Source organism: Pongo abelii, chromosome 8 (genome assembly GCF_028885655.2).
Source record: "Pongo abelii isolate AG06213 chromosome 8, NHGRI_mPonAbe1-v2.0_pri, whole genome shotgun sequence".
Taxonomy (NCBI): domain Eukaryota; kingdom Metazoa; phylum Chordata; class Mammalia; order Primates; family Hominidae; genus Pongo; species Pongo abelii.
The window spans coordinates 1324498-1352116 of record NC_071993.2 but is presented as its reverse complement, the minus strand read 5'-3'; the positions used below and the strand labels follow the sequence as shown (position 1 = coordinate 1352116).

Here is a 27619-nt window from a genome sequence, read left to right as displayed (position 1 = left end):
CCTAGGGTTTCCTCCAGGGAGGTCTCAGGAGACACCACCTGTCTGCCTCTGGCTGTGAATGAGGAAGCAGAGTTTGGGGGCTGGACCCCCTGCCCGTCAGTACTGGGGGGGCATTGGGCAACGGGCCTGGAGGTCCCTGTAGCAGGTGGGAAGGGGGACACTAGACCACACCACCCCAGGAAAGGCCTCTCTGACCTTTGACATTGCCCAAAACTTGTACAAAGTCAGGGGCGCTTGTCTGTTTGTGAGACACAGCCGCACTTAAAGCAGGAGCCAGCCCAGAAGAGGACAGCTCCTAGCCACTGGCCCTCAGCAAGGGACCAGGGAGGCTGCTTCCCCGCATGGGCCATAGGCTCCCAGGGACTCCCTCCCTCCGGCGGCCACAGTCATTTCTCAGGCCTAGCCTGAGGCGCGAGCGGCGAGGGCGCTGGGACGGGGACCCTCAGGGAGTGCCTGCTGTGCCCATCGACCTGCCGGCGCCCGCCCAGGCTCCTGACTGGTCTGTTCTCCCCTCCAGGTACCAGCAGCGCGGAGGTGAAGGAGAACCGCAACGTGGGCAACCTGGCCGCGCGGACACCGCCCTCCGGGGACCGGGCCCGGGGCGGTGCGCCCGGCGCGAAGAGGAAGCGGCCGCTGGAGGAGGGGAATGGGAGCCACTTGTGCAAACTGCAGCTGGTCTGGAAGAAGCTGTCGTGGTCGGTGGCGCCCAAGAACGCGCTGGTGCAGCTGCACGAGCTGAGGCCGGGCCTGCAGTACCGGACAGTGTCGCAGACGGGCCCAGTGCATGCCCCGGTCTTCGCGGTAGCGGTGGAGGTGAACGGGCTCACGTTCGAGGGCACTGGCCCCACCAAGAAGAAGGCCAAGATGCGCGCGGCCGAGCTGGCACTCAGGTCCTTCGTGCAGTTCCCCAACGCCTGCCAGGCGCACCTGGCCATGGGCGGGGACCCGGGCCCCGGCACGGACTTCACCTCCGACCAGGCCGATTTCCCCGACACGCTCTTCCAGGAGTTCGAGCCCCCGGCGCCGCGCCCCGGTCTCCCGGGAGGCCGCCCCGGGGACGCCGCGCTTCTGTCCGCGGCCTACGGGCGACGGCGGCTGCTGTGCCGCGCGCTGGACCTGGTGGGCCCGACCCCCGCGACCCCCGCGGCCCCGGGCGAGCGCAACCCGGTGGTGCTGCTGAACCGCCTGCGCGCCGGGCTGCGCTACGTGTGTCTGGCGGAACCGGCCGAGCGGCGCGCGCGGAGCTTCGTGATGGCCGTGAGCGTGGACGGCAGGACGTTCGAGGGCTCGGGGCGCAGCAAGAAGCTGGCCCGGGGTCAGGCCGCGCAGGCCGCGCTGCAGGCGCTCTTCGACATCCAGATGCCCGGCCACGCGCCCGGCAGGGCCAGGAGGACACCAATGCCGCAGGTGAGGGGCGCGGCGGGTGCAGGGGGAACGGGCGGCGCTGGGGGCGCGGGGGAGACCCCGACCTTTCCCTGTTGGGAGTGGCGTCCAGGCTTCTCGGAAAAGGAGCGGCCGCGTGGAGCGGGAGGGGAAAGAATGTCTCCCGGCCCGGTGAGGTGATGGGAGAACTGGTGCTGCCGGCGGTTTTGAGGGTGACGATGCGGCTGCCCGGGAGGAGACGGCGAGGCCGGGTGGGGAGCGGCCAGGGCGCCTCTGTCTGCAGGGGGAGGGACGGTTCCCCCGTGCCAGGCTTCGTCCGTGACTGGGTCTCCACGCGTGGGGTCGGATGGTCGTGCCGGGTAAAACTGGGGTCAAGTTTTCCACCAGGGAGGCGCCCTGTGCCTGGGTGCGGCCGGGGAGGCCGCCAGCCCGGCAGGATCCAGACGGGGTCCCTGGTCCAAGGGAGAATCGCGCTGGGAGGCTGAGGAGGCCGGAGCGAGAGTGGGGAGCTGGGCCTCACTCTGCCCGGCAGGACCCCTCTGGTTCCTTCCTGCGCAGCTGTGGGTCCGCCTTCTAACCTGCGATTACCTTCACTCACTCCAGACATGTTCTCAACGGTCTGGGCGTTACCGGTTGAAGGTGTCCAGGTTGTTGGCGCCTTGAGCAAAGAACTGGACAAAACACACAAAGCAAGGAAAGAACGAAGCAACAAAAGCAGATATTTATGGGAAATGAAAGCACACTCCACCGGGAGGGAGCGCCTGAGCACAGGGACCCAAGAGCCCGTTACTGAAGTTTCTGGGGTTTAAATACCCTCTAGAGGTTTCCATTGGTTACTCGGTGTAGGCCCTGTGTAAATGCAGAGGACATTTCCTGTCATCGCTGAAGTATTTCCATTTGATTCAGCTCTAGGAAGTCAGTGTGCACCGGCCTTATGTTCCTGCCTCCAGACCCTATTCTCCTGCCTGGTATCTGTCAGAAACTCTTCTGATACCATTTTAAAACAATCTTATCCTGCCAAGTCTTGCAATGGCTGATTTATGCAAATTATCTTTTCTCTTATCATGTTCAGAATTATTTGTGGGCATCACTAATGTAGCAGACACAGAAAATTATCTTTATTCATTTTGGCATCAATCAAGGAAAGAAACATTTCACATAGTTAAAAAGCACTTAGCCCAGTGCGGGACTCGTCCTAAGTATGCAATAATTGTAAGTTATGGCTGTGATCGCCACCATCGTCACATCACAACACCTAGGACAGAATCCGTTATTTTGCCTGGGGAGATGATAAATCTCTTCACGAACGTAGGGTCCCACTCGAACCTCAGACGCTGCTCAGGGAGACTGGAGGGTGACACGGACCACGTGCGTCGTGGCAGAGACCTCATCTTGAATTGTGACTGGGTTCAAGTGCTCACTATTCACTTGTCAACCAATGCTTGTTGAACTCTTGGCCAGTGTGGGGTAGGGCACACCCCTGCCTTCTGCCTCTCAGGAAGCCACTCATTCATTTTCAAGTACTTGTGGAACATCTGGTGGTCATTTTAAGGAGTGGGTTAGAGGGATTTAGACCACAATCTCCATCAGTCTTGCCGTCCAAACTCGCCCTCAAATAAAAACACAATGTAAGTAAAAACAAGGTGGCTGACAGCAAGGATGGCTTCCACAAAAGTCCCTGGGCACTTCCTCGCAAGGGCCCTGGGGCCTGGCTTGGTCTTTTCTTACACCTCCTTCTTATTTACTCCCCTCTGTCTTCCTTTTTCACCCTGTTTCTACACTCTCTGTAGCTTAAACTTACCAGTGACCGTCCTGGAAGCCACTTCACCCCTGCAGCCTGGGGGGGGATGGGGGGACTGGGAGAGAGCCCTCCTAACGCTGCCCACGACCTTGGGTGCAACCTTGGCAGGCTCGGGTCTCCTGCCACCTCCTCTGAGAAGCCCCAGCACCCATGGTCTGGGGCGTGTCCCCCGTCACTGGGATACCTTGCTCACCCAGCTGAGCCTGCCACTCTTCTGTTGAATCTGTTAAGCAGGAAACATCCTTCCACCCTCCCCAGCCCCTCTCCTGCGTCCCACTCCTGTGAAATGTGAAGAATGTCAGTGAATTCTGGCTGCAATGCCTTTTTCTTTCATGTTGTCAGCCCTGAGCTCTCACGATGGAGAAACCAGGCAGCACCACTACTTTGTAATAGCCATTTGACCCCAGAATGCAGCACATCAGTTAGAGCCATGGCCACTAAATTATTTTTCTCTGACAGTCCCTAACTACCCCGACTGGATGATGAAGGGCGCAGAGCAGAGCGAGGGTTTCGGGCCATTCATCACTACTCGGTGCGCGGCGTCCCAGGGCCCCATTCCCCTCCCTGTACCGCTCCCCACCCACACCCACAGCTGGGCGGGGGCTGGGAGGACACTGGGACTCAGGGCCAGGAACCTTCAGCAGTTTATTAAATTCAAATCCTATTATGGATGTGATTCAGGGGGAAAAAATGAAAAGATTTCAGAAATTGCTGTAAATGTGGCTTTGCCCTGCCCCAACCTTCCCCCAAAACCCTGTCTCTACTTCATGGACCCCCGTCTACACAGCTTGCTTCCTGTTCACGCAGACCCCTGGTCCCACCGCATGGTGGCTCTGGAGCTGAAGTTCCTAAAGGCCTGAGTCCCTGGCCCTTGTCTGACGACCCTGTTAGCACCTGTGTCTGGAGGGCAAGCCATGCGTGTTCCTGGGCTGTGTCCCACGCTGGGAAAAGGGCAGGCCCACCTCTGGGGCTGCGGGGAAAGGCCGCCCTCCTGGAGTCCGTCCAGGGAGCCTGGAAGCAGCGCCTCCTGCTGGAACGATGCAGTCTCTGCACTTGGGTGCCGGCCCCGGTGCTGGAAGTTCTCAGCCCACAGTCCCAGGCTCACCCCATGCAGGGATGGTTTCCACGTGCAGGACGACAAACCCACGTCTGGATCCACATGGTGTTTCGGTAGAAGCCAGCAAAGATGCTGCTCAGTGCTCTCTGCCAAAGGCTTGCTCCTACGAAGGAAGCTTCAGAACCACCCTGGAGGGAAGTCTCCTCATTAAGTAACAGTCAATGAGAAAAGTTTCCAATATGATGGTGCATAGGAATCATCTGAGTGGCGTGTTTAGACCCCGCTGAGGAGCCTACTGCAAGAACCCAGTGGGTTCTCGAGGGAGGTCCAGCTCGTCGGTTGGTCAGAGACCCACACTGCTGAGAGCCAGTGCGGCCAGAGCCTGTCATGGTGCTGCTCACAGCCTCGGCCTGGAACGGCAGGGCCGCAGCGGGAAGAGTCTCTGTCCTGCTGGGACAGCTCGCAGGAAGCAGGGCCTCCCAAAGGCCCTCGGAGACCTGCGTAGTGTGTCTGTAAGGGTGAGCGTTGTGGTGGTTGGGATTCACAATATCAGCTTCCTTATAAACACGTGAAGTCACCCTCCAGTGGTAAAGATGGCGTACGATAGACTTGTGTGTCATCTGGATTTTGAAAGAGGAAGTTCAGGAGCATGATATTTTCATAAAGATTAAAATCACAGGTGTGGCTTCTTCCTATCTGATTTTCACTATTTCCTGCACCCGGGGGGGTTTCTCAGGATCAGACTCATCTAACCTGTCAGCTTCATGGGATCCGAGTCAGCCAGAGTGACAAAAGCAGGCATTTATCAGATTCCTTAGAACTCACACCAGACCTAAACATGTAGGGTTTACAGTACTGGCAGAGGGTTTGCAGGCCAGTCTCCTCTCCATGAGCATCAGCTGATAGGGGCAGTGCCTGCTCAGGTGCACCTGCCTAGCCCATTGCAAATCTCTCATGCTCTCCTCATCTGCAGTCCACTCAAGACTCCTCTAGGTTAACTGGGTACTCAGAAGTAAGAACAAGACTGTGTCAGGATATAAATATGTGCTACCTGGAGGCATCATCATAAAAAATGATAAAATCACAAAACCTACATCTCTCTTCAGTTTGCTCCCCACCCCTAGCTTGAAAAGAATTCCTAAGCAAAAACGCAACCATAAAGGAACGCTTTTCAGCATTTTCTTTCTGTGAAAACTATTTAGAAAGGAGAATAAAGTACATTATAATGCCAGTAAAAATAAATAAATCAGTAAAAGTCACCTGTGTACTCAGTAACTCTGAAAAGGAAGTTTATTGACTTCTTTGTGAGTTTATCTTTCACCCTCAAATACCCCCTTTATTTCTTTGTTTTTTAAATTTTCATGTCAGGCACAGACACCCTGTTGTCCACACACCCTCACCCCGCACTCTCCCACACTCAGTCCATACTCCAAACTAGTGCCTTCAGAAAGAGAAACAGTTCCTTGAATGACTTTCTATAAATGTTAAAAGAATCTTTGTTTTGCTGAAAAAAAAAAAACTTTCCATTGCCACCCAGCCTTGTGAGAATTATTCCCTGCCAGCGAGAAGTTCTTTACATTTGCATAAAGAGTTGGAGAGACTGGGAGGGAGGGGTGGCACCTCGGGCATCCCTGGGCAGTGGAAAAGGCACTAGAACCAGGTGTTTGAACTGGGAACTGCAGGTTTGGGTCTGGGAATGCAGGTATTAAAGACATAAAAAGTGTCTGTGAAGTCCCTGGGAGAAGAAGCCTAGAGTTTGGGCTTTTTCCTCCTGAGATGGACCTGGCTCCACATTCTCACCAAGCAGTCCTCAAGGGCTGAGAGCACAGCAGGTTTCTCTCCTATCCAACATCATAATGGCTTTGCATCCCCAACTGTTCCCACCAGAGACACCGTAGTGAGAGGAAAGCCTGAGGGGTTCATCCTCTGTCCCCACACCAAGAAATATGCAGCTGAATCCTTGCAGAAAAATCATGACCAATTATTGAGAATGGTTTCAATCAGTTGAGACAGCCAGTCAAGATGAAGCCACTTCTTTGATGCCCAGAGCTAAGTCCAGGGTAATTTCTTTCTCCTTCTCTGTCTGTCTCTGTCTCTGTCTCTTTCTCTCTCTCAGTTACTTCCTCTCTCACACACACTATGCAGGATGCACATGCAGATATGTGTGTATATAGATCTATACTAGAGAGAAAGACAGTCCACAGAGCTTTGTGCAAAGATAGGAAAAACCTGCTTGTCCTGTGTGAGCATTTCAGAGACCTACCAAAAGATCTTTAATTCAGCAAGTTGCTAACATGTCCGTGGCTCAGTTTTCTCCTCTGCACAGAGTTTTTCTGGGGCTTGTGTGTCTACAACAATAGAGTAAGCGCTCCATGCTTGTTGGCTGTTATTTGTATTAGCATCATTGTTTTTATGATGCAATTACAGGTTCAATTATTTAAGATACTTATTCCCACACCAAAGTATATTAAAAGCAAACAAAAGGCCTGATGGCTCATGTCGCTCCCATCCTGGGTGAAGGTGTTTTCTAGATTAAGAGAAGACATTTGCTTGGGGTCTGCAGGCTCCTTGCAAGGGGTTACCAGATAAAATACAGTGACAAGCTTACATTTAAAAATTGTTATTGTTTATCTGAAATTCAAATTTAACCAGATGTCTTATATTTTATTTGCCAAAAGAAAAACCATGCATCCCTCCTTGCAACTGAAAAGCGAGAAAGGGGGTGAGAGTGTGGTGCCAGGGAGAGGAGGGTCCCGTGGGAAGAGGGAGACTCCAGCAGCCACCTGTCTGCTGCTGTGCCCACCAACCTCCCTCATTTTTCTCAGAGCACTCAGAGAGGTCACAGATATGCCAGTGTCCTGGGGTGGGGACACTAATGATTTTCGGGTCTTTTCCTGTCTCCCTCACTCAAATATTGCAGTCCCCTCTGGCTAGAAACCAGCCATTCAGTCTCACTCACTTTGTGAATAAATCGAGTGGAGGACGGATAATCACAAGCGGGCCAGGAGCCAAGCATCTTTGCAGTGTCCTGAGTTTGGTTTCACGTCTCTGCCCTTTTGCTGGCGGAACTCTTTTATCCCCCCGTGCGGACAGTCACTGTTGATTTCACTTATGTGTAAAATTACAAAGGGCTTACTGTGAGTGGGGGCCCTAGAAGAACCCTCCTGACCATAAAGCCCAGGAATCCAGGGTTAAAACAAACGTCATTTCTATCATGGCAAAGGTCTCAGTGTATAACTCAGGGAGAAGACTGAAGAGAGACCAGTTAGGTAGGAATCTGCCCTTCGTTCCTAATGGTTTTCAATAATTCCATAACTTACTTAGGGAGAAAAATCAGGATTTCACAATTGGCTTGTTTGAAGTTAGTTCTCATGTCTTAGAAGTGGTGATGAGTGTGTTGTTGGTGCTTTGCTTGAGAAGGGTGGAGGGAGGTGAGACTGAAGAGCAGCGTGTGCCATTTTTCATCATGATGGCTTCCAACGAATGGGCTTTAAGATGGTGTCACTCCTACATGCAGCTTTTCGTCCAGACTTGGGCCAGCCCTAAGGCTTCCCTGGAAGACCAGCATGAAAGCCCCAACTCCCCTCCATCATCCCCAGGTCAGCTAAGTGCCCTGGGAGGCTTCAGTCACTGGGGACAAGCAGGGCCTCGTTGAAGCTGAGGTTCTGGGTCCTGGTAATGGACTGTTTGGGCCTGTGTGAAGTTCTGTTGTTTTCCACCAGCTCACCCCAGGCGGTTCTGTTCTCTGTGAAGCCCTCCAGGGGGTGGGTCCCCAGGACGCCCTTCCACCCCAGCTGGCTGCCTGTGTCTCTGGGACCATTCTTCCCACGCACGTATGGCCACGTCACCTGCTTCGAAGCAGGAATAATCCCAGCAGCTTGCTTGCTTTCAGCACCTCACCTTCTGGGCTTTGTGGCCACACACACCATCCTGTGGTCCATGCAGGAAGGCAAGGTGCTCTTTTAGGGAAGGAAAAACCGTCCTGCAGATCCAGCCATCCCCAAACCTTCTGGCTTTCTTCATGTCCTGGGTCTATGAAAGAGGTGCTGATGGCCAGAAAAAGAGCGAGAGATCACTCATTGTCGTTACACATGGAAAAAAAAACTTTCAGAAAATCCCTCCTTAATGAGGCACTAGAGGCTTCGTAGATGCTTAGCAATACATTTATGCATTTATACAATGTAAATACAATATGATATACATTTATACACTATACCTGTATACAATGTATATACAATGTATGCTATATATTTCTACAACATATGTATACAATATATATACAATTGTGATATGTTTACACAATGTATATATGTTTACACAATGTACAGCATACATTATACAATGTATATGCAATCACAATGTATGTGTATACAATGTATGCAATGTACAATATACATTTATATAATAGCTTCTGCCACCCTACTTCCTACTAAAACATGTTAGGTGAAATTGTAATATGTAACTGATATGTATTTAAGCCTATAGGTTCCCAATACCATGTTCGGAATTTTCAAATATGGTTAATATGACTGTTCATTAGTTAAGCAGGGCCTGTAAGCCAAGCTTCACCACTTGTCTCTATTTCACAGCCATGATTACTGATGATGAAAACAGTGCCATTAGCAGCTAATATTTCCCAGGCACTTAATCTGGGTCACACATTATTCTAAGTGCTTTACATGCACAGTAACCCTCATTTAAAATTTTTGAGGTCTGTTTTACAGGGGAGGACATTGAGTTTCCGGAGACCTGAGTCCCACGTCCAAAGTCTAGTCACTGAGGGGTGGAGCAGGGAGGACAGTTACAGACAGCAGAGCTCAGCTTCTGTGGGGCTGGGGCTCATCCTCAAGACTCCAGCCTGCTCCATCCTCCCAGCCCCCAAGGGCTTTAGGCTGATGGAGGACACAGAACACTGTTAATTAAAATAGAGATCTATGTTTTAGCACAGCAAGAGTAACAAAAGAGTGTTTGTTATTGGTTCCAAACAGGGAGAAACCACGGTGGGCTGACTGGCAGGGAAGAGTTGATTGACAGACTGCAGAGCCCGACTGTGTGGGAGGAGGTGAGCAGCCAGGGGAGGGACACACACCTGGGCATCATGTCCTGGCAGTTGGAGACTCCTGAACACATGGGATCCTCGTGGGAGCCCTCAGGGAGGTGCAAGCTGGAGAGGATCGGGTCACCTGCCTACAGGGGCTCCACTGCCCTCCTGGGCTGGTGCTGCCTTGGGTACCTCCATGGAGCTCACAGGCTAGAGGGGCTTGCTCCCCATGGGAAGGTGGCTCTGTAAGCAGAGAGCCTACAGCCTCCCTGGGGTAGACAATGGCTCCATTAGGATGGCTGAGCCCCCTTCCTTTGGGATTCATCATTACACCAAAAAGGACAGGGTCAGCTAAAGGAGATGGCAACTGGGAAGAGCCAACGTTTAAATGAACCAGAGAAAGGAAAGAGGTGCATCCAAGAGAGGAGAGGGGATGTGGGAGAGCACATGGGGTGCCACCTTCCCTCTCCAAGGATGCCCAGGAGGGCCCTGCTCCCCTGATCCCTCTCCCCGAACCCCCTCTCCTTCGCCCATTGTCACATCCCCTGAGGCCCCTCTTTTCATGCATGTCCGTGTGAAGAGACCACCAAACAGGCTTTGTGTGAGCAACAAGGCTGTTTATTTCACCTGGGTGCAGGCGGGCTGAGTCTAAAAAGAGAGTCAGTGAAGGGAGATAGGGGTGGGGCCATTTTATAGGATTTGGGTAGGTAAAGGAAAAAGGGGGGTTGTTCTCTGGCAGGCAGGAGTGGGGGGGTCACAAGGTGCTCAGTAGGGGAGCTTTTGAGCCAGGATGAGCCAGGAGAAGGAATTTCACAAGATAATGTCATCAGTTAAGGCAGGAACCGGCCATCTGGATGTGTATGTGCAGGTCACAGGGGAAATGATGGCTCAGCTTGGGCTCAGAGGCCTGACATTCCTGTCTTCTTATATTAATAAGAAAAATAAAACGAAATAGTGGTAAAGTGTTGGGGAGGCGAAAATTTTTGGGGGTGGTATGGAGAGATAATGGGTGATGTTTCTCAGGGCTGCTTCTAGCGGGATTAGAGGCAGCGTGGGAACCTAGAGTGGGAGAGATTAAGCTGAAGGAAGATTTTGTGGTAAGGAGTGATATTGTGGGGTAGTTAGAAGAAACATTTGTCGTGTAGAATTATTGGTGATGGCCTGGATACGGTTTTGTTCGAGTGTCTACGAGCAACCTCTCACTGTTATTTACGGGGCTGGGTATACGTAAACAAGAAGAGGGTGTGGGAGGAGAGTCTGATAAGCAAGGGGAAGGTAGCCAAGGATAGAGTGAAATACAGGGTAAGTGTCTTCCTAGCAATAATTACTGGTTTTTAAGTTTGCCAGTATTGATAGAGGGCTTGTCTGTAATACGGAACTGGAAGGCTCTAATTGTTTCAGTGATGTGTGTAGTTGGGCTTTGGAGATGAGTAAAGGAACATCAAGAAGGTGAAAGGTTACCTAGGGGAATTCCAGTGGGTCTTTGCTGAGAGATACATAAAGGAGCGGCCACAGGAGTAGTAGTTTGTGTTGTGAGAGGTCCAAATATGGGGGGAGTACAGTTGATATAAGGAGAAAGGTTTTTTCAGTAAGTGCGGAGGAGGGCAGCAGCTTGCTGGTGTGAGATGTCTGGGGAGGTCTTGCTGGACCTGTCTAGAAAGTAAATGAGTTCTTCAGGAGGGTAAAGGTAGGGCTGTTAAAGGAAGTTCGGAAGTGTAAGGAGACAGGAGATGTTGCCTAGTCTGCATGTAAGGCGGGGACAGCTGTGTAGGCACTGGAAGAAAGAAATGCAAAGCCAGCAGTTGTTCACTAAGGAGGGATTAGAAACGGCTAGGAGAGAATGGGTAAGGTTGATAGTGTGGTGGAGATAGCTGGGGAGAGGTAGAGGGTGGCATAAGAATGGGAAAGAATAGAACTTCATCAAGGTGAAAGTATTGGAGGGTCCCCTGCCAGCAAAGATCATCTATCCACTCTAAGAGGGAGTTAAGAGTTGCCAGTCCTGGGTGGGGGCAAATCCCCGAGCTTGATGTGTAGGGAAGGGAGGGGGCCTGAATAATCCCTGAGGAGTAGCAGAACAGCAGATGGAACACTGAGAGGTGATTTCCTTGAGGATAGATTTCTACAATGGAAAGGAAATGAGAGGTTCTAAGAGGAGGGCTGGTGGCTTGTACTATAGTATAGCCTGCCTTTCCTGGTGTGTGGCGATTAGGCCTGGTGGAACTGCCATCAATAAACTAAATGTGATCAAGGTGAGGAACAGGGAAGAAGGAAATACGGGGAAATGGGGTGAATGTCAGGTGGATCAGAGAGATACAGTCATGAGGGTCAGGTGTGGTATCAGGAATAATGTGGGAGGCTGGATTGAAGTCCGGGCCAGGAACAATGGTAATTGTGGGAGACTCAACAAAGAGTGAGTATAGCTGAAGGAGCTGGGGAGCAGAAAGTATATGCGTCAGGTATGAGGAAGAAAGTAGATTTTGGAAGTTATGAGAACTGCAGAGAGTGAGTTGAGCATAGTTTGTGATTTTGAGGGCCTCTAAAAGTATTAAGGCAGTGGCAGCCACTGCACGCAGACATGAGGGCTAGGCTAAAACAGTAAGGTCAAGTTGTTTGGATAAAAAGGCTACAGGGCGCAGTCCCGGTTCTTGTGTAAGAATTCTGACTGCATAGCCCTGCATTTCGGCTGTGGGTAATGAAAAGGGTTGGGATGAGTCAGGGAGAGCTAGGATGGGGGCAGTCTCTAAAGCTGTCTTTAGGGAACGGAAAGAGGAGTGGGGAAAGGATTTAGGATCTGCGGGGTCAGCTAGGTTTCCTTTTATGAGTTTATATAATGGTTTTGTTAGGATGGCAAAACCAGGTATCTAAAGTCAAAAGTATCTAACCATGCCTAGGAAGGAAAGGAGTTGTTTAGTAGAAGGTATTGGGGTTTGAGAGATCAGCTGGACACGATTGGCAGGGAGAGCACGTGTGTTTTTATGAGAATTACACCGAGATAGGTAACAGATGAGGAAGAAATTTGGGCTTGACTGAAGTAATGGGAGCTGTCTGTGAAGGCTTGCGGCAGTACAGCCCAGGTAATTTGCTGAGCCTGATGGGTGTCAGGGTCAGTCCAAGTGAAAGCGAAGAGAGGCTGGGATGATGGGTGCAAAGGAATAGTAAAGAAAGCATGTTTGAGATCCAGAGCAGAATAATGGGTTGTGGAGGGGGGTATTGAGGATAGGAGAGTATATGGGTTTGGCACCATGGGTGGATAGGCAAAACAATTTGGTTGATAAGGCACAGATCCTGAACTAACCTGTAAGCCTTATCTGGTTTTAGGACAGGTAAAATGGGGGAATTGTAAGGGGAGGTTATAGGCTTTAAAAGGCCATGCTGTAGCAGGCGAGTGATAACAGACTTTAATACTTTTAAAGCGTGCTATGGGATGGGATATTGGCATTGAGTGGGGTAAGCATGATTAGGTTTTAATGGGATGGTAAGGGGTGCATGATCGGTCGCTAAGGAGGGAGTAGAGGTGTCTTATACTTGTGGGTTAAGGTGGGGAGATACAAGGGGAGGATGTGAAGGAGGCTTTGAACTGGGGGAAATGGCGGCAATGAATAGTCAGGGAATAGTCAGGGAAGCAGATAATTTAGTTAAAGTGTCTCGGCCTAATAAGGGAACTGGGCAGGTGGGGATAACTAAAAGGAGTGCTTAAAAGAGTATTGTCTAAGTTAGCACCAGAGTTGGGGAGTTTTAAGAGGTTTAGAAGCCTGGCCGTCAATACCCACAACAGTTATGGAGGCAAGGGAAACAGGCCCTTGAAAAGAAGGTAATGTGGAGTGGGTAGCCTCCATATTGATGAAGAAGGGGACGGACTTACCTTCCACTGTGAGTTACCCAAAGCTCGGCATCCCTGATGGTCCAGGAGGCTTCTGAGGCGATCGGGCAGCATCAGTCTTCAAGCACTAAGCTGAGAAGATCTGGGAAGGAGTCAGAGAGCCTTGGGCCAGAGTTCCAGGGGCTCTGGGAGTGGCAGCCAGGTGAGTTGAACAGTCTGATTTTCAGTGGGGTCCTGCACAGATGGGACACGGCTTAGGAGGAATCCTGGGCTGTGGGCATTCCTTGGCCTGGTGGCCAGATTTCTGGCACTTGTAGCAAGCTCCTAGGGGAAACAGGCCTGGAGGAAACCCTGGCAGCTGCAGTTCAGGCGTTTCGAGTTCTTGTGTGCTGGAGATGTGGCTGGGGTTTGTCTCACAGTGGAGGCAAGGAATTGCAACTCAGAAATACATTGCTACTTGGCTGACTCTACTTTATTATTGTACACCTTGAAGGCGAGGTGTACAATTAAGTCCTGTTGTGGGGTTTGAGGGCCAGAATTTAATTTTTGGAGTTTTATTTAATGTCGGGAGTGGATTGGGTAATAAAATGTATATTGAGAATAAGATGACCTTTTGACCTTTTAGGGTCTAGGGCTGTAAAGCGTCTCAGGGTTGCTGCCAAACAAGCCATGAACTGGGCTGGGTTTTTATATTTGATGAAAGAGCTTAAACGCTAACTGTTTGGGAGAGGTCGGATAAAGAAAAAGGAGCATTAACCTTGACTATGCCTTTAGCTCTAGCAACCTTTTAAGAGGAAATTGCTGGGCAGGTGGGGGAGGGCTAGTTACAGAACGAAACTGTAAGCCCGACCGGGTGTGAGGAGGGGAGGTGATAAAAAGATTATTGGGTAGAGGAGCGGAGGCTGATGAAGAATTGGGACCTAGCTCAGCCTGGCGAGGAGCAGCCTGGGGAGGAGGGGAGGGGTCAGATGGGTCTGTAGAAAAGGAAGATTAGAAAGAGGAAAGACTCAGGGACGCTTGGGATTGGGACTGAGGGGAGGGAAAGAAGGAATATTTGGGATGAGTTGAATTGGGAACAGACTAGGGATGTGTAAAAGAATGCCTGGACGTCAGGCACTTCAGACCGTTTGCCTATTTTACGACAAGAATTATTTAGATCTTGTAGGATGGAGAAATCGAAAGTGCTGTTTTCTGGCCATTTAGAACCATTGTCAAGTTTGTATTGGGGCCAAGCGGTGTTGCAGAAGAAAATAAGATGCTTAGATTTTAGGCCAGGCGAGAGTTGAAGAGGTTTTAAGTTCTTGAGAACACAGGCTAAGGGAGAAGAAGGAGGAATGGAGGGTGGAAGGTTGCCCATGGTGAAGGAGGCAAGTTTAAAGAGAAGGGTAGGGACACGGAGAAGGGGGGTGGGGAGAAGCCCTGGGCTGCAACCTGCGTGAGCAGCCAAAGCAGGCGTCCCTGCAGTTGACTTGCCACCAAGGGAACATGGGTGAATGACCAAGGTAGGCGTCCCCACGGAGATCAGACACCAATGGAACGTGGGTGAATAACCACAGAGGCATCCCCACAATGATTAAACACCAAGGGAAGGCTGCCTTCCCGAGTCCGTGACCGGCGCCGCAGTTTTGGGTCCACGGATAAAATGTGTCTCCTTTGTCTCTACCAAAAATGAAAGGAATTGAAATTAAGAGAAGGGAGAGATTGAAGGGTGGCGCCAAGATTGAAGGGATAGTGAGGGAGGTTGAAGAGACTAAAAAGAGGCCACTTACCGGATTTAAAATTGGCGAGATGTTCCTTGGGCTGGTTGGTCTGAGGACCCGAGGTCGTAGGTGGATCTTTCTCACAGAGCAAACAGCAGGAGGACAGGGGATTGATCTCCTAAGGGAGGTCCCCTGATCCGAGTCACGGCACCAAACTTCATGCGCGTCCGTGTGAAGGGACCACCAAACAGGTTTTGCGTGGGCAACAAGGCTGTTTATTTCACCTGGGTTCAGGCGGGCTGAGTCCGAAAAGAGAGTCAGCGAAGGGAGATAGGGATGGTACCGTTTTACAGGATTTGTGTGGGTAAAGGAAAAAGGGGGGTTGTTCTCTGGTGGGCAGGGGTGGGGTCACAAGGTGCTCAGTGGGGGAGCTTTTGAGCCAGGATGAGCCAGGAGAAGGAATTTCACAAGACAATATCATCAGTTAAGGCAGGAACCGGCCATCTAGATGTGTACCTGCAGGTCACAGGGGATATGATGGCTTAGCTTAGGCTCAGAGGCCTGACACCTCTCCTTCACCCATTGTCACATCCCCTGAGCCCTCTCCCCTGAGCCCATTGTCACATCCCCTGAGCCCATTGTCACATCCCCTGAGTCCTCTCTCCTTCGCCCATTGTCACACAGGCCTCTTTCCATCGTTCTCGCAGCACCTGGTGACTCCCTGGGCTGCTGTTGCTTGCATGCCTGCCCGTGCCTCCCATGAGCCCCAGAGCTGACATGGATAGGTGCTGGGCTCTCTGAGGGGACAGCCCTGGGGTGCATGGGCACTCAGCTCCCAGCGTTGGCCTCAGCAGCAGCCCCGCCATCCTCACACAGTCTCAGCGTGTCTGGATAGAGCCCAAAGCCAGCATTCGGGACCTGGACCCCATCTCAGGGCCTTCACAGCCCTTAATTCTGCTTCTCCCAGGGTCAGCTCAGGTTCCCTTGGAAACCAACAGCAGACAGAGCAGAGGAAGTGGGAGGAGGATAGCAGGGCACAAGGGCTGGGGGGCAGAGCTGCAGGGAGGGCCTCAGATGGAGGCAGCCGAGGGAGGCACCGCCTGGCCAAGGGCCCCAGACCACCCACTCCAGACAGAGTCTGGGCCAACCCCGCAGGGAGCAAGCACTGCTCAGGCTGGCAAGAGTCACAGGCTCCAGGGCTCGGGCGTCGCCTGACAGATCAGGAGTGGCAGCAGCAGCAAGACCTGCAGGCTCAGAGGCACCACAGAGGCCCCCCAACCACTTGCCCAGGAAACCCACATCCCAGACTCCCCAGACCCCTTCTTGAATCAGCTTTCCATGAGTGCAGGCAACAGTGGTTTCTTTAGAGGCATCAGACAGTTTCCTGAGAGTTTAGAAACAACAGGGAAATGTTCCTCCCATAAGAAATGACTTTGTAGCCACTCCCACCCCAGCCCCCAGCAATGCAGGGCACACCCCATGCTCAGCAAATCACTGCACCACAGGACTGAGATAGCCCTGCAGGGGCCCAGGATTCACATTCCCGCTGTCTCTGTTTCGCTCTGTCTCTGTCTCCCTCTTCTGTCTCTGTCTCTCTCGGTCCCTGTCTCTCTCTCTGTCTCTCTGGGTCTGTCTCTTTCTGTCTCTCTCTGCTCCTATCTCTCCCTGTCTCTGTCTCTGTGTCTGTCTCTGTCTCCGTATCCCTCTCTGTCCCTGTATCTCTCTACCTCCATCTTTTACTGCCTCTCTCTTCCCATTCATCTCCCAAATACCCTGAGCCTGTTCCAACCCCCTTCTCAGCAATCCTGGTGTCCACTGGGGGTGCCTTCAGTGCACTGCGTACGTGGGGTCCAGAGGAGGGTGTCACCTGTGAGTGCTGTCGGGAGGCATTGATGCTGTGCTCCTTGTGCACCGGCCGGGTCGAGGCACCCGTGGTCTTACTGAGGGTCTTGCAGCCGATGGGCGTGGAGAGCTGAGGTGAGGGCTGAGGCCTCCTGGCTCCTGATCTGTGTGCTCTTCAGTGGTCTCCTGGGCAGGGGACAGGTCACACGGCTGCCGTCCACAGCCCTGGAGAAGGTGGTGAGCTTCGTCTCCAGAGCCAGTCTCCTGCATCCGCTTACCAGCTGTGGGACCTAAGTCCTTGAGTGCCAAGTACCCGTGCCCTGGTTTCTCCTCATTCCTAAATGAGATGATACCAAAAGCAGTCACTCACAGAGCGGCTGGGAGAATGAAATGGGCAGATGCGTGAACCGTGCTTAGAGTGGCATTTGGCAATCTCATTCTTGTCCCAGGGACGCCGGCTGTGGAGACGAAGCCTCGGTCCTCCGACGCGACTCACTGCAACTTTATGATCGGGAAGGCGGGAAAGGGAGCAGGGATTTCAGGGAAAATCCAGACGAGCTCCTCTAATCCCATTTCTGGAGTAACATGTTGAGGGCTGGTGTGCGGGGCTGGGAAAGCTGAGCAGAACCAAAGTGAATGGGCCAGTCCTGGGCCCCTCTGGGCCTACACTTCCTCATCTTGAAAATAAGGATCTGTGATGGAATGTTCACATGCAGTTCTCACATCCTGAGAAAATAGAATCCGTGTAAGATGTCCATATGTCAACATGATGTATCCAATATGGGCACATAGGCTGAGGGCCGCTTTCTTGGTAACATTTGAAGAGCAGCAAACACGCACCCGTCCCCATTGACATGCAATCTGCAGCATTTTGCCCAAAACTGGAGCTTCTATTTTCTCACTCCTGTAGTATTTTCCGTTACATTCTAGCTTTCCAAACCCACGGGAAACAGAGGACCCTGGGCAGATGGGAGAAGGCGGTGAGGACCCAGGTGCCCTCAACTGACATGGGCCTGGCTCCTGGCCCGCTGCCCCAGGTAGTGTCTGGAGCAGGAGACGGGGTGGGGCGCCCCTGGCACCTTGTGCCTCTGATGGCCTTGCTCTTGCCTTTAGTTCCCTAGTACCAAGTGACTCTGTAAAGGCTGGAGCCTGCAGCATGGCTGGGGGTCAAATCTGTTTAAATATGCCACATCTCTAGGTGTTTTATCTCTTCCTCCCCACAAACGCTCCCAGATCATTCTGAAGAGCAAGACTCAGTAACACTGAAAGCCAGTTCATGCCCCTGTCAACAACTGTCTCATATGCTGCATTTTTAAGTAAAATGTGGTGACAACCTCAGGTCCCCCAGAGTTGGAGGGCGCCTGTGTTCACAGCACCCACAAGAGGGGCAGGAACTGAGGGGCTGAGGGGTTCTCGCCGGTTGGTGAGAGACGAACTCGTTATTCCCAATCTCAAGCCCCATCTCCTTCACTGCCACATTCTGGCCACTCTCTCACCCATACATCTGAGACCCCGTCGGTTCATGGGGAGTAATAAAGTGGAACGAGAGTTTGTAACAATGGCACCGTGATTAAATGTTTTTAAAATGCATTTTTCTAAATTAATGCACACAGTGGAATTGTGAATTCACTCAAGTATTCAAAATTAAAGGCGAACAGAACAAAAGTTACTATACAAACACTAAGTGTGAATGGGTCTTTAAAAAAATACAGGGCATTTTCCTTCTGATCATGATGATAATACACACAGTGGTGAAAGCCATCCTCCGCCGGCAGTCTGTCCTTTTGCCTTAACCAGGGTTCGTTTGTGATGATTTTAGTAAAATGAAAAGTATTTAGTAAAATGGCTCTCAGGTTGCAGGGTTTGGTGTAGAGGCTTTATTCAGTTATCTAAACTGAGAAATCTAAATGAATATCCTTCCGTCAAGCACACGTGTCAGCCTGCAGCATCCATGCAGAGTTGTTCTGCATGCCAAGAAACAGGAATTCAAATGCTAAGAATAGGCTGGAAAAGGCAGAGTCATGCGTCCATGTGGCCTCTGTACATGACCCTACAATTCTTGTCCTGTCCCTCAAAAAAGAAGGGGTGCTGTCCTCACAATCACAGTCACGGGGGGAAACACAGCAGCAGCCCTTCTGTCCAGCCAGCTCCCCAGACGGGAGCCCAGGTCACCAGCAGAGCTGTGTGCACGAGGCTGGGCTGGCTCAGTTCCCAAGGGCAGGAGGACATGGGGTCAGTTGAGCTGTGACAACTGTGGTCACAGGAGTGTCCACAGGGTGCCGAAAAGGTCCTGGTGTGTCCATTCTGATGGAATCAAAGGAAAGCCTTCCAGGAAGCTGGAGGACGTGAACTTAAACCTGGCTCTGCGTCTTGCCAGCTGGGTGCCCGAAGCAACGTCTGCAGACTCTGAGCTACCTCGCCTGTGGAGCAGCCAGGGTTTCCAAAGGAGGGAGCTTCTCTGAGCACCTCTAAGGTCAGAGGGCACTGGCCCATGAAAGAGTCCCTGGACTGTGCAGTCCAGCCCATGCTGACACCATTCTGGGTCTGACGAGGCCTCGTGAGGGGTGACCACCGTGACAGGTGGGTCTGGCATGAGAGTGAAGCATCCTCACCCCTCAGGCTGCGGCGGTTTCCTCCACGTGCCCTTCTGGGCAGCTATGTGTTCCCTGAGGGGGCCGCCTGCCTCTTTGGCGCCACCGAGTCCCACGTCTGTTTTATTTCTTGGCCTGGGAGGACATTATGCGCAGAGCTTGGAAACACAGTGAAGGCCACATGGAGAGACAGCAGGCACATGGGTGTGGGCCTGGCCCAACCCCCAGCACAGCCAGGCTGAGGGCTCCTCTCCTGCCCACTCGTAGAATGTGGGTGCTGACGCCGACCTGCTGGTTCATTTGGGGCCCCACGATGCAGTGTGTGTGAACGTGCCTCGCCGTGCCCGTCCCAGAAGTCACAGCCATGTCTGCGGCTTTCGCTCTGACCACCTTCCTAGCACCCGTTGCTGACATTTGGCCTCCTGGGAAACAGTCTGTGAAAGGCATGGGGTCCGTGTGGGACCCCCTGTGGCTGCCAGAAGGGTGCTGGGGTCGGCCTCCTGCAGCAGCCTGGCCGGTCCGGTCACCTGCCCAGGTGTCTCCCCTCTTATACTCAGCATTCAGCTCCCATTTATGCTTTGTGACAATTCTTGCCTTTTACCTTCCCTCTGTGAGTGTAACTTTAATTCTTTACTAAAGGCAGGCTTATTCCCAAACAACACCAGAAAAAAATATTCTGAGCCCTTCCTTCTCCTGCCATGCAGCTTTGGGCATGCTGAGGCATCACGTTCTCACCAGGTCATTGTCGTGACAGCCACCCAGGCTCCAAGAGTTCACACATGACCTTGACTGAGTCCTCTCGCTGCTGAACAAAGGAACCTATTTCCCTGCCTTGTAGCTTGGTCTGTTGGTTTGATGAGTAAATCGGATGCTGGTAGAATTTTAGAAACATTGACTCAGTCCATTATCTCACAGAAATGGAATCCAAATCCTGTGAGGCAGGTGGCTTGGGTGAGGACTCGCAGCCGCAGGTGGGAGAGCCATGATTAGGAGGACCCCGCCCTGCTCAATCACACACAGATGCCTCCTGCAAAACCTGGGTTTTTTTAACTCTTATTTTAGATTCAAGGTTACATGTGCACGTTTGCTACATGGGTAAATTGTGTGTTGTGGGGCTTTGGTGTACAGATTGTTTTGTTACCCATGTGATTAGCATAGTGCCTGAGAGGTGGATTTTCAGTCCTCACCCTCCTCCCACCCTTCACCCTCAAGTAGTTCCCAGTATCTGTTGCTCCCCCATTTGTGGCCATAGGTGCCCAGTGTTTCGCTCCCACATATAGGTGAGAACATGGATATTTGGCTTTCTCTTCCTGCATTAGTTTGCTTAGGATAAGGGCCTCCGGCTCCATCCATGTTCCTGCAGAAGACATGATCTGGTTCTTTTTTAGGGCTGCGTAGTATTCCATGGTGTATATGTAGCATATTTTCTGTATCCAGTCCACCATGGATGGGCATTTAGGTTGATTCCATGACTTTGCGATTGTGGATAGTGCTGCGATGGGCATGCGTGTGCATGTGTGTCTGTGGTAGAACAATTTATATTCCTTTGGGTATATACTCAGTAGTGGGGCTGCTGGGTCAGATGGTAGTTCTGTTTTAAGTTCTTTGAGAATTTGCCAAATTGCTTTCCACAATGGCCGAGCTGACTTACATTCCCACTAGCTCATTTCCACTGAGCTAATTTACTTTCCATTCTTTTTTCTCGCCAGCATCTGTTATTTTTGGACTTTTTAGTACTAGCCATTCTGACTGGTGTGAGATGGTATCTCATTGTGGTTTTGATTTGCATTTCTCTAGTGATCAGTGATGTTGAGCTTTTTTTCATATGCTTATTGACTGCATGGATGTCTTCTTTTGAGAGGTGTCTGTGCATGTCCTTTGCCCACTTTTTTATGGGGTTGTTTGAAAACCTGGTTTTTATGTACAGGCTTCCTATGACTTCCTATGTCAGAAAAGCCCTGATTAACTTCATGTCTTGTGTATAGCTCTCATTTTTCTTCATCCTAGATCTTTTATGCTCCATTCTTTCTCCTTGTGTTGTTGGGAACCAACAGATCATGACCACACCCTGTTCTTGTGTCTGCAAAAGCATTTTTTATCACACAAGTCTCTTAAGTTGAAGTTCCAACGTTTTTCTCCAACTTTTGTGCATTCCCCAATTTGGAGATCACTTTCTTATGTGATTCACAAACAAGGCTCTTGTTTTTGAGATGCAGGGAGGAGACTTTTGTTCAAAAAAAGGACTAACTAAAAAGAGTAATAAATTTGGGAGAGAAGATGAGAACTGATCACAGCAAAACACCTCTTTTCCTAATCAGCTTGTCACCCCATTGCAATACAGTCAGGTGGACAAAGATGCAGAGGTGGCTGAACCGTTGGGGCAGTAGGTTTCCTAACTCAGAGCCAGAGTGCTGCTGATGTCCTCAAGTGCTAGCCCATCACAGGCAGGGCTGGATGAGGCTGAGACTTTCAACCCCCACCCCACCCATGTCTGAGAGCATCTCAGGGTACTCTCCTCCCGTGGGTCTGCGATCTCCAAGAGGAGGAGAGAGGGAAAGACCAGCTTCCCAAAGCTCCTCCTCATCCCTAGGAATGGCCCACCCGAAGAAGACTGCAGGAGTCAGGAGTCACCGTTCCCTGAATGTTTCTTGATGCTGTGATGTTTAATGTGAGCAGACAACCAAGCAGCGTGCACGGCGGTTGAGCAGAGGCCTCAGAGTCAAGGCCCTGTGGGCATCAGTCGTGGTTCTGTGGGGCCATGTGTGTTTGAGGGACTTGCCTCAGACTTCTCCATGGCGTGGGGAAGCTGAGGAAGGGGGTCCATCACAGGGTGGTTTTAATGATAGAATGGGACATCCAGGCAGAGGGTTAAAAATTCATGAAAAGCATGTGGTTCTATGGTGAAGACTCTCACTGTCTTCACCATAACTGCCCATCTTTGAGAGTGAGCAGGAGGATGGGACACCCGAAGATGTGGGCACTGCCAGCCAACCACACATTCCTACACAGCTACAGCTTAGTTCTGACTAAATTCCAGACAAAACCTGGCTGAAAGAAACATGTAGCAATACCATGATCAATAAGCCTGGGGTGCACAAATCAGAAAGAAGAGTAAGAGGGTGAAAGTGGCTCAGGAAAGAGATATCACAAAAGAGCCCCATTCCATCTGGAGGAAATTGCCACTGCGGGGCACATTGTTCTCAGGTGGATGCTGGTTATCGCTGCTTTGGGGCGCGTGGTTCTCTGGCTGATGCTGATTATCACCACTGCGGGACACTTTGTTCTCTGGTGGATGCTGGTTATCCCCGCTGTGGGGCACATGGTTCTCTGGTGGATGCTGGCTATTGCCGCTGTGGGGCATGTGGTTCTCTGGCTGATGCTGATTGTCGCCGTTACGGGGCACGTTGTTCTCTGGTGGATGCTGGTTATGGCTGCTTTGGGGCACGTGGTTCTCTGGCTGATGCTGATTATCACCACTGCGGGACACTTTGTTCTCTGGTGGATGCTGGTTATCACCGCTGTGGGGTGCGTGGTTCTCTGGTGGATGCTGGTTATTGCCGCTGTGGGGCGCGTGGTTCTCTGGTGGATGCTGGTTATCACTGCTTTGGGGCATGTGGTTCTCTGGCTGATGCTGATTATCACCACTGCGGGACACTTTGTTCTCTGGTGGATGCTGGTTATTGCCGCTGTGGGGTACGTGGTTCTCTGGTGGATGCTGGTTATTGCCACTGTGGGGCGCGTTGTTCTCTGGTGGATGCTGGTTATTTCTGCTGTGGGGTGCTTGATTCTCTGGTGGATGCTGGTTATTGCCGCTGTGGGGTACGTGGTTCTCTGGTGGATGCTGGTTATTGCCGCTGTGGGGTGCGTGGTTCTCTGGTGGATGCTGGTTATTGCTGCTGTGGGGTGCGTGGTTCTCTGGTGGATGCTGGTTATTGCTGTTGTGGGGTGCGTGGTTCTCTGGTGGATGCTGGTTTTCGCCACTGCAGGGCAGGTGGTTCTCTGGCTGATGCTGATTATCGCCGCTGTGGGACATGCTATTCTCTGCTGGATGCTTATTACCAGCGCTGTGGGGCACATGGTTCTCTGGCGGATGCTGGTTCTCGCCACTGCGGGCAGGTGGTTCTCTGGTGGATGCTGGTTATTGCCACTGTGGAACACGTTATTCTCTGCTGGATGCTTGTTACCACTGCTGTAGGGCACGTGATTCTTTGGTGGATGCTGGTTATTGCTGCTGTGGGGCATGTGGTTCTCTGGTGGATGCTGGTTCTCGCCACTGCAGGGCAGGTGGTTCTCTGGCTGATGCTGATTATCACCACTGTGGGACATGTTGTTCTCTGCTGGATGCTTATTACCACCACTGTGGGGCACGTGGTTCTCTGGTGGATGCTGGTTATCGCCACTGTGGGGCATGTGGTTCTCTGGTGGATGCTGATTCAGTTCCGGACCCACGTGGCTCTCGGCTGTCTGGGGCCACAGCATACAGGAAAGTTGATAATCACAGGTGTGGCATGTTCCCTCTCCACTGCCCACCCCCAGCTGTGAGCCCACCCCTGCCCCTCTGGAGACACCAAGCCAGAATGCAGTAGTGCTGCTGTGAGAGTAACTTCAAAACCGTCGAAACTTCTATCAAAAGCAGTTATTCCAAACCTTCTGGGTCATATTGTTGGGAATGCATTCCTTTTTGAAAGTCTGCACTTGGTCACAGGTGAGCTGGCACCTGCCATCGATGGATGTTTCTTCATCCTCTGAGCTCCCAGTGGGGCTTCAGAGCAGGGGCCAGAGCAGCCCCACACCCGCTCCCTCTGCAGATTGCTGCTGCTCAGCTTTTCATGGCCAGAAAAGCTCTTTTCTAACGGAAGTATTGACTTGGAGAATTTTCAAAGTTTGGCAAGAATCCACTGCAGCCTGGATGGGTTGATTTTATGCTGTTTGGTGTTGTTTGATTTTGTTTACCTGTTTTTAATCCCTTCTGTAATCAGAGCAAATGTAGGGATGTGAGAGGCAAGATGAAAGTGAAAACAGTAAAAACAGCCAGAGTTTGTCTCCACCTCCTCACAACCTGTTACATGAATGAAACGAAGGCTCTGAGTGACTCCTCCCGTAAAAGTGCAGTCGGCAGGAATGGGACCCAAAACAAGATGGCTTCCCCTTAGTCCCGTAGACTTGGGGTCAACGCAAGGTGCAGGATGCACTTAGCAATGTGTGAATCGTGGTCACCATGTTGCCAGCCCTGAAAACTGCAGATTTGACCCACCCTTTCAATGGGGCAGGGTTAACCTGAGAAGAGGCTATGCTGGGCTGTGGGGGTCCACGCTAGGCTACAGGCGTGGCAGGAAGACATCTCCGTTCAGCACAGGGCGTGGCCAAGCAACCCGGCTAGTGTGGGGTCCAGGGAGGAGAAACCCAACAGACGGGAAACACTGTCCGAAACTTGGAAAGATACAACCTATCCAACCAAAATGAGGAAAGCCTCTCAAGAGAAGCGATGCTTTGAATCCAGAGTATGAGACCCATCGGAGGCTGCTGGTGTTGGAATGTGGAGATGAGTTGGGAAGATCAGCCCTCAAGGTCCGGAGCTGCTGGGAATGAGACAAATGTTGGGGTGAGTGAGCTCACAGCCACCCTGCCCTCCAGCCCATGCAAGGAAGCCTGCCCACCGCCCTGTTTCCAGAACCTGGAACCTGGTAGCTGGTGAAGAAGAAGGGGCAGATTTGTCGTCTTCAGCCTGGAAATCCTTCCTCCACCTCTGTATCCACCATGCCAAAATGTCAGGGGGTGACCTAAGGCTGGGGCTGTGAGCTGGCCCTTGTAGGAGCCACCACTTCCATTCGTGTCTTAGATTCATTTATGAAACAGACAGAAATTGCCTAATTGAGAACTAGCTGGTCCATGTTTGAGGCCAACCTAAATAGAGAATTCTTGCCATTTTAAAACCCTGTGTCATTCTAAACAACACCTCACTTGACTAGGGGGCCTGGTTTTCTTGTTTCAGCATTTCGCCTCTACAGGATTGTTTTTGTTTTTGTTTTTGAGGAAATAGTTAAAACTGAGAATTTTATATGATAGGGATCTGAAGAAGAGAAATTGGAAATGGGAAAAAATGATTTCAAAAATGAAGTTTATCTGCAATGTGGTTATTACGGACCAGACTCAGTGAACTGGGAACAGTCCACTGACGCTGTGCGGCCCAAGATAGTTGAGCTTTTTGTTGAATGAATTTAAGCATTTGGGCCGAAGCTCTGAAGCCATGTTCGGTTAAGCACTTATCAGTCTGCCAGCATGAATAAAAGGAGAAATGCCTGCCACATTCCTTAAGACACTCCCTATTTTTAATGAATTGTCTGTAGAGTTTGGGCAATGTAGTTTTTCCTCAAAGTTCCTTCCACATGGACTAGCTTCAGTGAATATTTCTCATGTAAAATAGATGCTTTTATTTCGAGCCATGATGATTTTCTCCAATGATTCTACCCCATTTTGCAAAGCACCATGGCTGTATTAAATGATGCCATGACAAGCACATGTCAGTCCCAGGTGACAACACAACTTCAGCAGAGCATCCAGCATGTGTGTAGTGTGCACGAGGTGAAGAAGGCTGGGCTGGACCAAGACCTGGGAAGCAAATCCTATGACTTCTCCCCTTTGTGAATTAAGGGCACTCCCCTTTTATAGTCTGACCAAATATCTTAAAGATTTTATGACCCAATTCCTTAACTTCTCCTGGTATTCGAAATGGGAATTAAATGCAATAAAATCAATATAGTAAATTTGTATCAATAATTGGAGTGGCCTAAATGAAACAATGGGTATCAGAAATTTTATTCTAATCCCTGCACTCCAGCCCCAGGGTAAAGTTGAGGTGATAATGAGGCCTCAATGGGAGGGATGGGTAACCCCGGCGCATGCACCTGCTTACCCTCAGAAGACCACAAAACTTCTCTCCAGAAAAAATTACACTTTTTCAGTCTGCTGAGGCCTCTCTGTGTCAGGTGAAGTTTTATTGTAGTTCTTACCATGGAAGAATTGTTTGCAGGATGTTTCAGCTCATTTCTTGAGCATTTCAATGGCATCACTGACAACAACCACTCAGAAAAGGACTACTCGGCGGGATGCCCAGCATTTGCTGTAGTCGAGCCCAGCCTGCCATCTAAGGCGAGTGTGCACCTTCTCTGACTGAAGTCCATGCAGGTGAGCCATTACAGCTTGCCATTAGAGTCTAAATCCTGAGTGAGAATCACTCTGGGTATTTTGCGTTTCCTAATACTTGATTATTTGGCCCAAAAATTTAATATGGAGACAAGTGCACACACACACCACATGCTTATAAACATGCACTATCTGGAACACTTTCTATTTTCCCCTAGTAATTAAGTGACCTTTGGAAAAGTTCATTCTTCGTTATATCTAAAACACACGCACACACACGCACACACACACACACACACAAATCTTTAAATAAAAAAGGGAAAAATCATTATTTGGATTAGTTATAAAATAACCCAGTCCACTAATCTCCTGCTCGCTGATTTTTGGCTATCTGGAGTCATTATCTGTGGCAGGGCTGTGTACTCTGTTTAGATGGAAAAGAAGAGAAGAGTCAGGAATCGGAGCAGAGGAGGAGACCACACATGCACTGTAAAGGTTACCACCGCTGAGAATCACCAATGACAATGGAAAGAAATGAGCTGAAACAGCCTGCAAGCAATTCTTTCAATGCTAAGGACAATAATAAAATTTCACCTGACACAGGGAGTCCTCAGTGGACTGAGAAATTGTAATACTTTCTGCAGAGAAGTTTTGTGGTCTTCTGAGGGTGAGGAGGCTCTAGGAAATGTCTGTTCCTTGAGGAACCCCTCGTAATTCACAAGCAGCTGAACCTAAGTAGAGCTGCAAAGGTCATTCTTATTTTATAATATGAAGAAATATCCAAGGAGTCTTTAAACCCTTCATTTCCCTCCCATGGCTATGCGGTACTCGTACATCATGATACAGGATGATCTGCCTAACTGTAAGGATGTTCATTTCCTAAATATGAGGGGTGGGTTTCCCATGATGCTTCAGAAGTGTTGAGAGATGCAGAGATGTGTGAGAATACCCTTTAAATGCCTAAAGCATTGATTAGGAACTGGGTATTTAAGACACTGAGGAAACAAAGATAAACAGGATAACATTTATTAAGAAACAGTGAACCAGAGAAACAGATATGGAAATAGCCACACAATAACAAGATAATTGCTTTAATGGAGGTGCTACTACATTCCTTAAAGAGTCATCCAATTATTGCCAAGTGGGTAACATCTTAAATGCATTACAGGATCCCATTGTTTGTAGGCCTCCTGCAGTGAAGCCCAAAGCCAAGAATCTGTGAGAAGAATAGATGCTGAATT

At 50.7% G+C, this 27619-nt stretch overlaps 1 protein-coding gene across 1 annotated transcript in view; it reads left to right on the top strand.

The window, feature by feature from the left end:
• Nucleotides 1–27619, top strand: part of ADARB2 (adenosine deaminase RNA specific B2 (inactive)) — a 535334-nt gene that overhangs the window by 365299 nt on the left and 142416 nt on the right. Inside the window, exon 3 of the mRNA XM_024253699.2 lies at nucleotides 518–1407. Within this exon, the coding sequence (XP_024109467.2) occupies nucleotides 518–1407 (890 nt within the window). The remainder of the gene's footprint in view (nucleotides 1–517; nucleotides 1408–27619) is intronic.